Here is a 16,522-nt window from a genome sequence, read left to right on the forward strand (position 1 = left end):
GGCGAAATGAGGCATGATGGAAAAAATGAGCGCACTTTGCTTTATAACATACGAACTTTATTTAAATGCCCCCCCCACTTCGGCATAAGTTTCGGCGATTGAAGGCTAAAAGGCTCCCTCCACTTTAACATACGAATTTGATTTTAGGTGAGCTTCCAACTTGGCACTTGGAAATTTTTTGGTGCTTTTAGGCTTCGTAAAACACGATAGGGGAAAAGGCAATTTTAACATTTAAAACATTAAAACTTGCTCCCTTCTATTGGTATTTTCATCGGTGATTTGAGGTGTATTAAGGCACTTTGTGCTTTTTGAAACATACAAATTGGCTCTCAGAACTTGACTTCTTTCATTTTATCCCTTTATCAATGAGTTCAAGCTTTCTTCGGCGGATGCAAGGCTTTTCAAGGCGATTTGAAAGGTTTAAAAAATCTCGACTTACAAGGGCCAACTTCTATTGGGATTTTAGCAAATGTGACGGGGCGACCTCGGCATATGAAGAGGTTTCTGGAGGGGCACGATATTTATACACCCTCCATTCTTGGCTACGATCACTTGTTGGGGCTTCTTCGGTGATCACAGGGATTACTAGCAACAACAAAAATGATGACTTCGTTTTGCTGAACTTAGACTTTGCTTCGACTCCCAAAAGATGCTTGACACTTTCACGGGATATTTGCAGCTTTGGTGAATGTATAGGGGCGCGGTTTTACTTCCTCATTTCGCTTGCTCTGTGTTCTTAGGATTTTTGGTATTTTTATCGCGATTTTCTATGACTTTTAGCAAAGTTGTTTTCACATTTAGAGCCTCCTGCGATTTCTCTTAAAGCCCAAACTTTGATATTTTTACTTGGCTTTGCTTTGATGCCTTGATGCATTTTGCCCCTATTGATGTTCGACTTTGTCTACAGACTTCCCTCTCTCTTACATGGGCAGGCAGAACGAGGGTCCCTTGTTTGAGACGGGGTGGGATGTGCGAGCTCAACACCCTTCAAGATGAAGTTTTGGGATTTTGAGGTTGCCTGCCAACTCAACTGCCATCAGGGTGGCTCGAACTTCAGCCTCATTATTTGTGCCAATTGGTAACCTTTGAGCCCCTTTGACAAGGATAATTCTTGCATCATCTCGTGCGATACATCCAACTTTCGATATGTCAGGGTTGCCCCTTGAATTACCATCAAAATTAATCTTTAGCCAACCTTGATCCGGTCTACCCCAAACTGATTCAGAGACATCCCCCACACTAGGATTCACCCTAGACAGCACATTAATAGGTCTATTTGCTAAATTGTTAAACGTATATTAATATATGATATAATGTTATTATAATATAATTTAAATTGTTATAAATTTATAAATTCATATGATGTACTTTAAAATTTTAATATTATATGTTTATAAAATTTATTGAATATATTACCTATATTTTAAAAAAATAAAATTTATATGAGACAAATTTAATGTATTTTTTTCCAAATTTTTACCCTTGCCAAATTTCATCCGAATTTTAAGATTGCCGAATTTGAATTTGAATTCGAACGTTGTGACTTAGGCTACTTATATGACACCCTTCATAAGATCTTCAACCTTGGTTGTTAGGAGAAAGCAAGGTAGAACTGACACTGACAGGATAACTTTGTTGCTTCCTTTCAGCTCAGATTGGTACATGGGTGACACATTTAAACTCTGCATTGTGGACTCTTTAGTGGTTTTTTAATCCTAGAGATTACCTTGCTCCTAAACATGCTTATGGCTATTTGCCCTCTCGGGTACCGTCGCACCGCAACTGCCACCCCTCGGTTGCCAACTAACCAAAACAATTACACATAATTAACTAGTCGTATTTTCGTATACAATAATGCCGCCAACATCATCCCCCCCCAAAGAAAAGTCGTCTCCAGGCGACTTACAACAAAAATGGAGATCATGCAACCTATACTATATACATATTAGAAAAACTAGGGAGGGGGCTGAGGAAGCGTCCCTGAAGTAGAAGGTTGAGATGCCGGTGTCTGGGCTGCCAAGCGGGCGTGAAGCTTATACACCTGCTGAGTGCATACAGTCACATCCCGCTCTGCCACCAATACTTTCTCCAAAGCTGTCTTCACCATGTGTGCGGCTTCCAGCAACTCCTCTTTTGTATCTGCTGCCTCCGTCGCGCATACCAACCGAGTCTGCAACAGACTCCTCTCAGTACTGACGACATCCAACTCTTGCTGCACGTGGCTCCTCACACTCAGCTCAGCCGCTAGACGAATCTCTACCTTGGCCTTCCCTGCCCGGGTCTCAGCCATCTCTATGCGGGCCACCTCTAGTTGGGCCAACGACTGCGCCCTCTCGGCTGCCCATGAGGCCTGCTGACTGGCCACCTCCATCTCCAATGCTACTCGCATAGCCTTGCGGACCGCAGAGTCCTGCTGTGTACGCCTCAATGTACAATAGGCATCCCGGTAGACCTGCTTGATCTCGCGGACAACTGCCGTCACCCGATTCTCCACAACGGGCTGACGCAACCTCCAAGCCTAGAGCATCTCCTCTGTCTCAGTAGTCGGCCAACCCTGAGACTCAAAGCAGATAGCAAAGGTTGTCGGGCAACCTACCCGCATAAACTTTAAGACCTGCTCTAGCTCCACCACCACTTGCTGCAATGCTTGCGTTTGGGCAGCAACCACCACCCGCCTACCCCTCGTCACCATGTCAACCATGTCAGCTAGATAGGACTCAATATCTTCCCCCGTCTGTGCTGAAGGCTGTGAAGTCTCTGGTGGAACGGACACAACTGCATCCTGCTGTGAAGGTACCTCCTCCGCCACCTAAGGTGTACCATCCCTTGGCGCTTGCCCAATAGAGGCGACCTCCCCTGCCTCGTTCCCAACTACGAGTCCATGTGCCTCGCTCGATGAGTCGTCCAAGTCGACTACCTCCGTTCTAGTCTCTCGACACGGTGAGAATACAACAGCTCCCTCCGGTTGTGCCACCGTTGTGTGAGCCAGCTCTGCATAGCCACGACCGACGGGTCGACACACATCTCTACGATCGAGGGATGGTTCGCTGTCGTCGGCTCCTCCAACAAAGACGCAGACACAGTCACCACGATGTCACTCCCCACAACGTCCAACCGCACCTGAGACTCTGTATGCACTACCTCCCTCAGCCCGTGCTCGACGACTACTACCCGATGCGGTGACTCCTCCATCCCTGACTCTGCCATGTCCTCCGTAGGTGCCGCTGTGGTTGGGCTCGGTGGTGCTACCCATTGCTGAAGGGGGCCAATGGCATGTGGCTTTGTTCGAAGGCCGGAATAAAGGTGCCGCCTACTCCAGATGATGGCAACGGCGTGCCCATCGGTAGCAGGGGTGGGGCAAACAGAACCCACTCCTTCGTTGCCCTGCTAGTATCATCCACCTCTTCCGCTTCTGATTCCTCTGTGCTACTGGAATCCCTCCCGTTGTCAGGCTCCCTTGAAGCCGAGGTCGTATCTACTGCCCTTTTCCGCTTCGCGGAAGACTGCCCAATGTCCAAGTGCCTCCAATAATGTATTGGAGGCTCACCTGCTGCCAACGGTCCCTGTGGCCGTACCTCCAACTCCTCCTCGGGCACTGCTTCCTACGTGGCCTCCAGGAACAACCCTATAGCGTAGTGTGGCATATAAAATGTGTGATGCTGCAACGTCAAAAACTCATACATGCACTCTGCGAGTAACGTGGCCGAATTGTACACGATGCCATTCATCAACCCGTTCATAAACATAATCTGAGGGAGGGCGATGTCCGACGCCCTACCCGACCCTGTCAACCTGCTCTTGATGACATCCATAATACATCGCCAGTGGCCCTCTGCAACAAAAGTCTTACAGATTCCTTGACCCTTCGTGGCATTAGCCACGCTGTCCAACTCTGCTATCGTCAAGTTCCTGGAGATTAATTTAATCCACCGTTCCTTCTCTTCCCGCTTCATCTTTTTAGCCTTCAATTCTATTCTGTTGCCCTGTCTGCCTGGAATGCCGAATACCCTTGTGAAGTCCCTTGCTTTGAAGGATATGGTAACATCCCTCCCGAGGTATTCGAAAGTGCTGGTGCATGTGTGCTTGTCGAAGGTGTCTACCATGAACCGTAGGGCACCCTCATACTCACGGACAGGAAACACGAGCATCCGAATAGCCCACTCCACTTGTGCCTTTCAAAGGTTTTTCTTCTCCAGATCATCGTCGGGAGTGTCCTGCCACCATTTCCGTCAGTCCGACCCATTCAAGCCTTCAAAGGTGATGTTCTGGGGCGTCAATGTGTTTTTCGCACTTATTGCAGCCTGTGGTGCTTTCTGCTTTTGCTTCTGTCGGGCGCTGGCATCCATGGTGCTGCCTGAAACACGTACGCCTGATGACAAAACCCTGATATTGCTATCCCTCTGGCTGCTACTGGAAGAAACCTTTAGCTGTTTTTTCCAACTTCGTTTCCCTGCTGAATCCATTAATCTCTGGTATAACTGAATTTCGGTTAAAAAATCGTACGGTCGTTGGACACCTTTGTAATGACCTTCTCCTTCTTTGTCCCTCTTTTTTTTCTTTTTTTTGTGTGGTTGCGTAGTCTACTTGTGTGCGTGGCGGTCCTTTTTCCCTTGCGTGGCTGTGTGGTTTACTTTTGGCATGGGTTGCGTGGTTTTCTTTGTGCTGGTGCGGCGTGCCCTTCTTTCTATTTATTTCTTGTTTGCGTTTTAATGTTGCGTGACTTTTGTTTTAGTGTAGGCGTATGTGGGGTTGTGTGGGCTTCGTCTCTCTTTTTGTTTCTTTCTTTTGTTTGCGCGGGGGGTTTTATTTGTGCGGTGTGCGGTGACCTCCGCACGGTGGTCCCACTTTTCTTTTTTTTTTTTTAAATTTATAAATCCGTACGGTACGGTCATCGTACGGACCGTTTTTTTTTTTAATTTATTTATTTATTTTTTTCAAAAAAAATATTCAATAGGGTGCTTTCTTTCTTTTGAATTGCATGGACTATGAATGTTTTTTTTTTTTTTAAGCATGTGCTTTTGACTGGAGCTATGAACCAGTGGGATCACAAGGAGGACCTCATCTTTGAATTGAGGGCCAAGGCATCCTCATTGAAGCATCCTACCCGGGGGCGGAGAGGGGCCAAGCCCCGAGGTTCGAACTCATGACCTCCATTACGGGAGGCCCGCAAAAGTACTGCTGCGCTATTTGCCCTCTTGGGTGAATAACTTAGAACATAAAGCACGTAATGCAGAATGATAACGCCATAGATATTAGACAAGTATAAGAGATTTTATTCTATTCATAATTCGTGTGTTGCAAGTTACATTCTGAAGTATATAAAGATACTGAGGGGGTGCGAGTGCCAACCGTCACACCGCAACTGCCACCCCTCGGTTGCCAACTAACCAAAACAATTACACATAATTAACTAGTCGTATTTTCATGTACAATAATGCCGCCAACAATGGCTGGTGAATGTTGTATTTTCCGGGTGGTTTTTGTAGTTTGGACTACATTTTGCTTCAAATTCTTATTTGGATGTTTCCATTATGTTTTTGGTAAGCTTTATTTATTATGCATTACAGCCTTTTCTTTCCTTTTGGGGGAGTGTGTGACATGCCCTTGCTGGAAGTATCTTAATAGGTTGTACTTGCAGACCTATCTATCATCTTTGGTCATTTAAAACATTGAGATAATTAATTCTTCCTTTGTTGATTATCCATAATATGTATTATCTTTGGTTCAATTTTCTCTGTAGTGAATATGATTTTTATTTTGATTCCTGGCAGGTCTACATATGTCCAAACTGTAAAGACTGCACGTTGGGAATACAGCACTAGGCCTGTGTATGGCTGGGGTGATGTTGGGTCTAAACAGAAGGCAACTGCAGGCTGGTTAGCAGCTCTTCCTGTTTTTGAACCACATTGGCAAATATGTATGGCAGGTGGTCTTTCTACAGGTAAGCATGGCCTTCTTAATACTTTTTTGCTTATGATGACTCGTCTGGATTTTTTTTTGAAATGAGCCATATCAGTTTAGCACAAAGACATTGTTATCGCTAGAGGATAAATTTTGAATCAGCAATTGAGAAGAATATTTCTGATCATTATGTACTTGTAAAATAGGAAACTGTTATGCCATCCACTCACTCCTTTTTGTATGATTAGCAATTTAGCATTGTGTTATCATATCATTGATATATAACATGTTTTTCAATTAAAAAAATGTAAACTAACCCATTTTCATTTAATGATTTAAACATTCAGAATTTGAACATATCCACGCCTCTTTGTTAGTGCCGTATTCATGATTTTTGTCAACTTCATTCTCATTTGTGTCCAGTGAATATATGAATAATTGTATTCATCTGGAAGTGAATTCTTGAAATTAGAAAACATAGCTAACAAAATCATACAAGGGGATTTTGCTAATTTCATGTTTATTATTTTATACTGTGAGGTCCCTTGGAATGATTCCATCAAATTTGAAATACATACAGTTCTAATTTGTCTCAATTGCAGAGTTTATTGTTGATATCATAGAAGCAATAGTCTGCAAAAAATCATGATTATACCTGATTAGTCTTGAATCCTAGAGCCAGCCAATTTATTCCCCGAAAAAATCCCAATTCATGAAAAAATTGTTGACCAATTGTTGACCCAACTTTCGATGAATTTTTGCATTTAAATCATGTTAAAATCATGTTAAAACCCCCCCAAAATGGCAAAAAAGTGAAAAAAATTGTTGTAAAAACTCGCAAAACCCTAGAAAAACTTGTGAAATTATTGAATTGCTCACATTTAGGGTTTATCCGAGACAAAATCAGAGTCAATTTGGAATCAACGTTGATAGAGTTCTTTTGTCCCTTAGTTTTCTTTCCGACCTCTGCAAATCCCTAAATAAAGGAGTGGGAGGAGCAATGGCGATCATCAACCGAGTTTGGAAGGGCCTCAATCATCCTAAATCGTGGAGGGCATATGCTATTGAAGTAGCTGGAAAATCTGGTCTAAATCTTGGTTTCGATGTGATTCAAGCTTTGCACACACCGCCCCAATGGTTTGATGCGAACATGTATATAATTAATAATGTACACTAGCTTTAAAATTAATACTAAATGCACTATTATAGATGGCATTATGATGGGGAAGGAGCGAACCCCTATAGATTATAATTAATACTATAAAGTAGTTTTAAAATTTAAACTATTATAGACTATGAATATATATTAATAGTTATATAATAAACTACAAATTAAAAATAATGTAAAATTTATAATGTAAATATTTAATTTTTAATATAATAATATAATATATTATTTTTTTGATGGAGGAAACTCGGTTTTTTAGCTTGGTCTGATCCCAAAGAGACCACTTATAGAGGATCTCTTCTCACGAGGCCATTTCTTGGGGGTCATCATTCCCCACACTTGTTCAAACCCACAAGCTCAATAGACCAACGAAGGTAGAAGGCCTGCGAGCTCAATGGCCCAACAGGGGTTTGAGCCTTGGTGGCTGCCTCATCAACAAAGTGTTTCCACCACGACACTAAATGTCCAAAGACATATATAATATATATAGAAATAGATATATGATTTATAATTTATAATTGATATAGTTAATTTTTGCTCAAACAAAGACAAACAATTCATTATGTGAGCAATATATCCGAAGTGCTCCACGTAATAAATCTGAATGACAACAAACAAGCTTACATACTTGTAATAAAACAGCCCCCAACACATAATCATTAAAATTTGTGTCTACCTAAAATAGTAGTTGCAAGCTAGGTATTGCCAAAACCAGTGGCTTGCTAATTGTTTACTTCAGCTAAACAAATGCCTTTTGTTGAATTCTACCCCATATAAAAGACTTACCGATTCAGGGAATATAAAGCATTGCAACTGTGGAATATGATTTGATAAGCTTTCTCAAATATTGAACTACCCCTAGAAAACTCCTTGCCTCAATCACAATGAAAGTCTTGGATCACTTCAAAATGGCTTGCATTTTTACTAAATTCCAAACAATAGCTGGATCACTGTCTGATAAATTTTGATATCAGCTACTTCATAGACTTAGCTAATCTTTGATCTCAGACTTAAACAACTATTTGGTGTATTTGGTGACTGCCCTTTTAAAAAGTTAACTGAATATTTGCCTCTATAATCAGCAATATGACTATAAACAACAAAAATCCATTTTCTACAATTCAGGGGTTAGACTCTATTTTATTTACTCTTTATATCTCTATGCTATGGAAATGCCCTTAAGTTAAAAAAAAATAGTTTGTATCTATTTTTCTACAATTTTTTAGACTTTTGAAAATCCATTTTTTGACCTATTTTTTCAAAAAATCTTATACTTTTGGTTTGCCGATTTTTTCCCCAAACGTTGCTGCTATGGTATAAAGCATTGCAATTGTGGAATATGATTTGATAAGCTTTGTTAAATATTGAATTGACCCTACAAAACTCCTTGCCTCAATTACAATGAAATTCTTGGATCACTTCAAAATGGCTTCCACTTTTACTAAATTCCTTAAAGTAGCTGGATTGTTGTCTGTTAAGTTTTGATCTCAGTTACTTCATACACTTAGCTAATTTTTGATCTCAGACTAGACAAGTATTTGGTGTATTTGATGACTGCCCTCTTAAAAAGCTAACTGAATATTTGCCAATGTAATCAGCAATATGAATATAAACAGCAAAAAAATATTTTCTACATTTCATGGGTTAAACTCTATTTTATTTGCTCTCTATATTTCTATGCTATGGAAATGCCCTTAAGTTTAAAAAAAAATTAGTTTTTGTCTCTTTTTTTACAATTTTTTATGTTTTTTTTAAATCTGATTTTTTCCCCTTTTTTTCAAAAAATCTTATACTTTTGGTTTGCTAATTTTTTCCGCGAACGATGTTTGCTGCTATGGTTGATATATTCAATAACGATTATGACAGTGACTTTCAGAAATTTAATCATGCATCAGATATTTCAGGAACTTATGATTTGCCTTGTTACTACAGCAACAATAATACTCAGAAAATATTTATGGCAGCACACATAATTATTAAGAGATATTATTGATTTTTATCATCGGAGATTTCACTAACACTAATATATACAATGCATCATTCTTACTCCTTTATCGCCAGATCGATGAAGCTTTCACGTCAGACCAACCCCTTATTTGTTGCAGCAGCAAATTAACATTCACTCAGCTCACATAAATTCTGAACAGCTCGCCGACACAAAAGGTTCATATCAAATATTAAAATTGAAATATTTGCAATAGAAACCCTACGGCATTAACATTTAGGCTGTAAATAAGAATCATATTGGCAGAAATTAAAAGAACTCTATCCCCAACATATTACGCCAATCTAAAATAGACGCAATAACAATATAAGACCTTATTTTTCCAAATAGGAGATGGACAGAAATATCTTTATTTTTGAAATAACTATAAATCTTACAAATTTGCACAGACGTAGACTCTGTCATGAATCCACCCTTTATTAAGAGCTAGGTTTCTGTCCAACCCTTCTTTCGATCTTCTGAAGGTTTCCATTCTCAGAAATCAGCTCATACAATTTCATCATAACAAATCCATAAGCATGAGCATCTTTACTTCACCCAGCCAGCCTCCTTATAAATAACTCCAGGAAACTTCTAGAGATTAGTAAACATCTAGAAGATTAGGTTACTTTCCATATTAGTTTACATTCCATTTTTGTCACAGCTGGAGAAATTTAAATACTTTCCATCTTAGGTTCCATTCCATTTTAATCACAACTGGAGAAATTTAAATACTCTCCATATTAAGTTACATTCCATTTTCATCACAGCTGGAGAAATTTAAATACTTTCCATCTTAGGTTGCATTCCAGTTTTGTCACAGCTGGAGAAATTTAAATACTTTCCATATTAATTTACATTCCATTTTCGTCACAGCTGGAGAAATTTAAATACTTTCCATCTTAGGTTGCATTCCATTTTAATCACAGCCGGAGAAATTTAAATACTTTCCATATTAAGTTACATTCCATTTTCGTCACAGCTGGAGAAATTTAAATACTTTCCATCTTAGGTTGCATTTCATTTTTGTCACAGCTGGAGAAATTAAAATAAAGTGACTTATTTTGTTATTTTCACTTTATTTTTAATTAAATTGATTAATCAAAGTCATCCTTTAGAAATTAAATTAATTTTTTGGACAACATAATCAATTAAATTTAATTAAGTCAATAAAAATTTGGGGACACTAAATATACACAAAAGTATTATTGATTTTTACTTGCCCCTAATTGGAAGACTTCTCATTATTTTGCCCTTGGTTAAATGTCTTTATTCTGATATACACTTTTATGTGCATCATTGATACTTGTCATTGGATATCATTCAACTGTAAGTATATTAGGGCTGTAGTGCAGGATCCCATTGTAAATACAAAATATCATACATTTTATTAGCTTTCTTAAGCCGTAGGATCTTGCCCATACTGATTTAAATCTTACGGAAATGATTTGTTTTTGTCAGGATGGATAGAGTGGGATGGTCAAATATTTGAATTTGTGGATGCACCATCATATTGTGAAAAGAATTGGGGTGGTTCCTTTCCTCAGAAATGGTTTTGGGTATGTAAGATTAGAAATTTAGATTTGTTCCGATACAAGCAAACTTTTATGTTATAATGCAATTTGCAATCAAGATTGTAGACATTCAAATAATGAGAAAAAAAGTACTAAACAAAACATTCATTTGAAAAAAACAAACTTTATTAAGGGATGGAAGTGTTATAGATTGGCCTGCCCTTAATCTTTAGCTTTATCTTGCCCTTTAATTTATGTGCAAAACTCAATACATGCAACCTATTCAAATTTTTTGCCATAAACAACCGAAGTTAGCAAATTGGAAACAGGTTTGGATATGTGTTTGTTACTATCTGATAAATTAAGTACAGGAAATAATAATTAAATTGATAATGCATACCAGACATGACAATAAAATATATCTTTTTTTGCACATGCAATTATTACAGAGAAGAAGACCAGAGATGGTTGGCCAAGGATTACAATTGACCCCACTATTCCCTACTCCCTTCCTTGGTGGTACACAACATATTTAAAGGACTCGACGGTTGCTGAGAGGAACACAACTGTCAACCTACCGACACATTAACTACTCGAGAGTGATAACCCACTTAATACAATTAATTAATACACTGGTAGATAACAAATATTATCAAACATAACAATAGACATTTTATGCCGACTAAACCATCCCCCTCAAAAGAAAAAGTCGTCTTCCAGACGACAAGTAAACATCATGTAATATTTGGAAAGACTAATGACAGACAATGACTTGGACTGGGCGACCCCAACTTATAGTGTACTCGCCAAATCAAATGGGGGTTTGGGGGCAGTGCCCCTAGCGGAGTCAAGGGGTAGTGCCCCTCACGGGGTCCCGAGGCAACACATGATGCACATGATTTTTGTGGATTTTTAAGACGCCAAAAACATTGTTGATAAAGCCAAAAAATGGAGATTTCACAATGCTTTACCAACATTGTTGACCGTATAACTCTCTCAGCCTTCTCTACCTATACGACTTGCGAAGTTGTCTCCTATACTAAGCCCGTACGACCTGATGTAAACTACCTTCATGTACGACGTTTTTTGCCCATACAACCTTCTTAATCCCTTGCATACGGTTCCACCTGATCCTTCGTACGACTTGGTGTCTTCCGTTTTTGCATCCACGTTCGGCTTAATGTTCTCGTACGCCCCCTTTGGTATCTCGTACGATGTCATCATGACCCCATACGATTGCTCTATTCTTCCCTGTTCTCCACGTCCTTTCCATATGGCGTTTTGCAAACTAACGCCACATATGCGTTTTGCTTCTTGCCATACAGGCTTCTTCAACCGATGTTCCTTGTACGAATTTTTTCCCTTTTGAGACTGTGCGTGCTTCTCCAATCGCTGTATGGACTCGTACGAAATTGAATCCTTTGGACACTGTACACGCATCTTCAATCGCCTTACGAACCCCTTGTACGGATTTGTTTCTTCCTACCCTTGTACAAACTTCTTCCGAGGCCATGAAAACTCCTTGTATGGTTCAATCCGTATAGACTTCTCTTGTCGTATGACGTACAGATGAAGCAGTTGTTGTGCCTGTACATGTGTTCGTACGATGGATGACGTACGCCATTGTTGTGCCTGTACGGTGGATGATGTATGTCGGTGTTGTGCCCGTACGATGAATGTGGTACGACTCCTTCCTACCTTCCGTATGGTGTACGAAAATAGCCTCGTGGCCAATCTTCGTGCTCTTTGTATGATGGATGAATTTCTTGCGTAGTGTTCTTGTCTTTGCCTATACGGTTCTGTTGATGTGTCTGAAGTCGCATTGTTGCAAACTCCATACGACCAACGCAGAATAGAATAAACTTGCTGAGTATCCTATCCTCTCTTGAGATAAGGAAATCCCTAGTGCTATTTCTCGTGCTTGATCAAAGGGGACAACCTCAAGGTTTCGTTTGTCAGGTCTTGACTGCGGGATTGCTCAGTGGTTTGATGTGATTTTGTTGGAAACACAAGGGGGACTTACGGTGAGATAGGTAATTGCTGGATGAGTTCCCCAAAACTTTAGTGGTCTTGCTTATCAAATGGTTTAAGTTGAGTTGATACTGTTTTCAATAGGACTACAGATTCTCTTGGTAAAAAAAGGGGGAAAAAGGGAAGGATAGGGAGAGAGAGATACATAAAATATAAATTTTAACTAAGATAGCAGATTTAGTAAACAGACGGACACCTCCAAATAACTAAATTAAGCATTACCAGCGATTTAAGCACAATACTTGCATCAATCTAGTGCGATCTTCAAGGGAAATTTGGATTTTCATGTTATCAAATACAACATCAGAATTTTGACATATATTCAGTGAGCATTCAACAACCGAACTAAGCATGTGAAAGGTTCAGGTTAACCATGCAGAAGGAAAGACAATCTGCCATTCCCTAATGGTATGAACAGCGAGGATTCTATCAGATGTTTACTTAGAAAATGCTATATAAAGGAAAGAAGCATAACTGAAAAATTCTAAATTAATGAAGAAGGAGACCATGCACCCACAAGGAAACTTGAAACAGTCTTAACTTTGTATTAAATCCTGTAAATTTCGCCAGAGCTTCAGCAACAATCCAAGAACTTCTTACAAAATGAAGGAACACCATTCCCTTAAATAGGCTTCAAAAATGGATGAATGGCCAAGATCTAATCTAAACAAGTGGCCCAGATTCATCCATAAAACATGGCTGCCCATACCCATAAATGGGAGGCAAATATCAACAACCACCCCAAAGGGAGTAATAACTACCCCAAAAGGTAATTAGAACATATCTAGAAATAATCCAAAAAGGTGCATACATAAAGTTTTACATTTTAGTTGACTTGGAAGTCAAACATGACCTTTTGGCCAAAAAGTGCATTTTCAAGATTTAAAAGGAAAAGGCACTTTCTAGGAAAACACTTTCTCTTTTCCATTTGTAGATTCCTTTTCCAAGAAGTCGTCTTCACTATGCAAATATTCCTGCCAAAGATCATGACCTGCCGCATGCTCCTCATGAACATACTCCTGGAACCTGATGCATAATTGGAATAGTAAACTAAATGGAGGCATAGGAGGATGACGAATTTTGTATTGCATGCCCTCGAGATATTGGTCCACGTGCTTCAAACCATCCTTCCAGCTGAAACGATTACTCTCGAAGCACAACATGTCTGACTGGAATTGACCAGCAAAACTTAGGTCCTTAACGGAATAGGTGATCCTATCCGTCCCTAGTCTTTCTTCCCAGTCTGACCGTATCACTTTATCGGACAGGGCATTTTGCCATCCTGAGACCACTGATCGGAGGATCATTTTGCCAAGTTCTTGCATGGTGTTCAGAATTGTCTCGCACGCATCGTGTTCTTTATCGATGATTTCTCTTGTGTCATCCTTCATGGTGATAGTCCAGTACCATTCCTTAAGAGTGCTGATGTTATAAGAATCTAGGATGGTGGGTAATATAGGAATTTGTGCATGGGTCCAGAAGAGAGCTCTCATGAGGGGAAGAGTAGTGGCAGCCACTTCATGGATTCTAAGGGATTCCCTCTTTCCCTCTAATAGTCGGACCAGGGTGGTCTCTCGATGGTGAGCCATCTCTTTTACTTCTTCAAGGATTCGTTCTCCCCTCCCTTTGATGCCTTGTATCCATTCCTTGACGGCGCTTGCAGTGTCTCGTACTCCTTCGAATTCTGTTGTGGTCCTCTGTGCCAATGCTGTTGGGGGAATGTGGGATTCAGAAGCATTGTGTAATGGTCTCAGAAGTTGATCGATGTATCCCTCTGCCTGCTCAGCACGAGCTCGATACATGTCCTTTTCAGCTGTTATCTCTTCAAGTTGCCTGAGCATGTTTTGTATTGAATCCTTGAATTCCTCCTTTTCCTGTTCCTTAGTGGCTCGTCCGATGGGGACGGTCGTGATGCTATAATCTGCCAGTGTAATCTGATCTGCTGGCTTGTCTACAGGTGGGGTGGCGATGTGAAGAGTGCGGTTCCTTTGCTCATCTTTGGTCATCCTGGAATATGCCTTGGGCTTTTTCTTCCCCTTGGCTTTAGTTTGATCTATACGTGAGAAGATGTTCTCCAAATCGATAGGGGGTTTGGTGGCGGCCTTGCGTTGGGCTCTGACAATTAACTATTCCTGAGGTACAGTTTGGGCTGATGCTATGGTTAAATTTTCACTCTGTTCTTTGATGTTTTCAGCCGTCTCACCACAAATTTGCAGCTGTTCCGTTACCGGAGGAGTGGAGGAGGTGTCAAGCTCTTTGCTTGGGGCAGAGTTTTCTCCTACTTTGCTGAACAATTGTCTGATGCCTTCGTGTGATGGTAGCTCTTCAGTCTTTTCAAGCTCGCGGGTCTCCTCTGTCTTTTGCTCTCCTTCAACGGTAGAGTCATCTTTGGCAGTGTTATGGAGCGGCAGTTCATGGCGACTCTGTTGGGTGGGTTCATGCACTTCGATCCCCTAAATGGATGGAATCTCTCCTTCCTCAATTTGGTTACCCGCCTCGGCTGATTCAATAGCTCTTAGCTCGGCGTCTAGCATGTCGGATGCGGGAGGATCGTCAACTCCAAATGCATCGATGTCACTCTGGGAAGGAGGAGCAGGTATATAATCCAATTCTACTACATCGTCGGACGAATTGGGGTCCTTTGACGATGAAGTGACCTCTGGCCTCCTAATGGGAATCTTTTCCCTTCTTGTTCTCTTGGACGTTCGAGTCCCTTTGCAAGCCTTAGCCTTCTTTCTCTTCCTAGGTTTCTCAATTTCTTCTCTGGGTGCATTGGAAGTTCCCTCATCTTCGGAAGGCTGAGAATCGAGGCTACCCATTAGGTGGTAGGTGAACTGGACACCATGAATCAGTCTCTCAATCTGCTGATGCAACCATTGGTCTGTATATCTTGCTAGGGCTGCCATGACTGCCTCAAAATCAGTGATCGGGTCCTGTGACCAATCAATGCCTGACAAAAGATGGCTTACCGCCTCAAATTCCCGGACTTGTAGACAGTTCCCTGAATCTACGAGTTGACCTGGGACTCGACGGTATTCAAAGAGTCGCATCTGCTGCACACTCAGCCTAGAATATTCACGCCTTCGGACCTCATAGTCATCAGAGCAGTTTTTCCAATAATCTTCAACTGATTCCTTTGCTCTGTACTGCCTGCCATAGGCTCTGTTTGCCAGATTATCCTGATCAAAGCATTTCCTCGGAAAATGCTCTTGTAGGCCATAGGAGGCCAGCTCTGCGAAGGATTCCTCTGCTAGGGTGGGGGTCTTCAGATGGACATCCTGGCTACCTATAATCATGGGGAACGTGAATCTAGCCTGCTTGCTGTCTCTGAGTAAGATGCTTGCCGAACGTGACTGCCTTGCGACCTCCATAAGAACTATCTTGTCGGTTGGGTATCGTGGAAGTCGAAGAGGGGCACCATCAAAGCCAGCTACCCGAATATAGGAGAACCTTGGGAACTGGATGAACCAGGCCTCGTATCTCTGTACTAGAATAGTAGCTTGCTCTGAGAGCCTTATGTGTAATCCTCCCTGCATTAGCCTGACCAAGCACATTGTGAAGGCGTCATTGACGCGCTCATACTGGCCAACTGCATAAGCCGGGCTTTTCTTTTCCCTCTGAGCTATATCCTGATAGTGAAGCTGTGCCTAACAATCATATACCTTCACCTGACCAGACCCATTCCCAATTTCTCCTTTCATTATCAAACCTGGCAATAGCTGGTTCTTGGCGAACATGTAGACCAAGTAGGAGGTCATAGTGAAGTACTTCTTTGTCTTGAGTTCAATTTGCTGAGTGTGGATGTTGTCGCTTATAATCTGGGCCCAGTCAAACTTGGACTTCCCGGCAAAGACTTGCTCTGTGAAATAAAACATCCACTCCTCAAAGTAGTTGGATTTAGGAAGTTCCATAACCCTACTGAGC

General features: G+C 40.9%; 1 protein-coding gene across 1 annotated transcript in view; it reads left to right on the forward strand.

Annotated features, from left to right (window-relative positions):
- Positions 1 to 16,522, forward strand: part of LOC131028826 (probable tocopherol cyclase, chloroplastic) — a 284,943-nt gene that overhangs the window by 114,811 nt on the left and 153,610 nt on the right. Inside the window, 2 exon segments of the mRNA XM_057959174.2 lie at positions 5,772 to 5,941; positions 10,515 to 10,612. Coding sequence (XP_057815157.2) covers positions 5,772 to 5,941; positions 10,515 to 10,612 — 268 coding nt within the window.

This window comes from Cryptomeria japonica, chromosome 5 (assembly GCF_030272615.1).
Source record: "Cryptomeria japonica chromosome 5, Sugi_1.0, whole genome shotgun sequence".
NCBI classification, from domain to species: domain Eukaryota; kingdom Viridiplantae; phylum Streptophyta; class Pinopsida; order Cupressales; family Cupressaceae; genus Cryptomeria; species Cryptomeria japonica.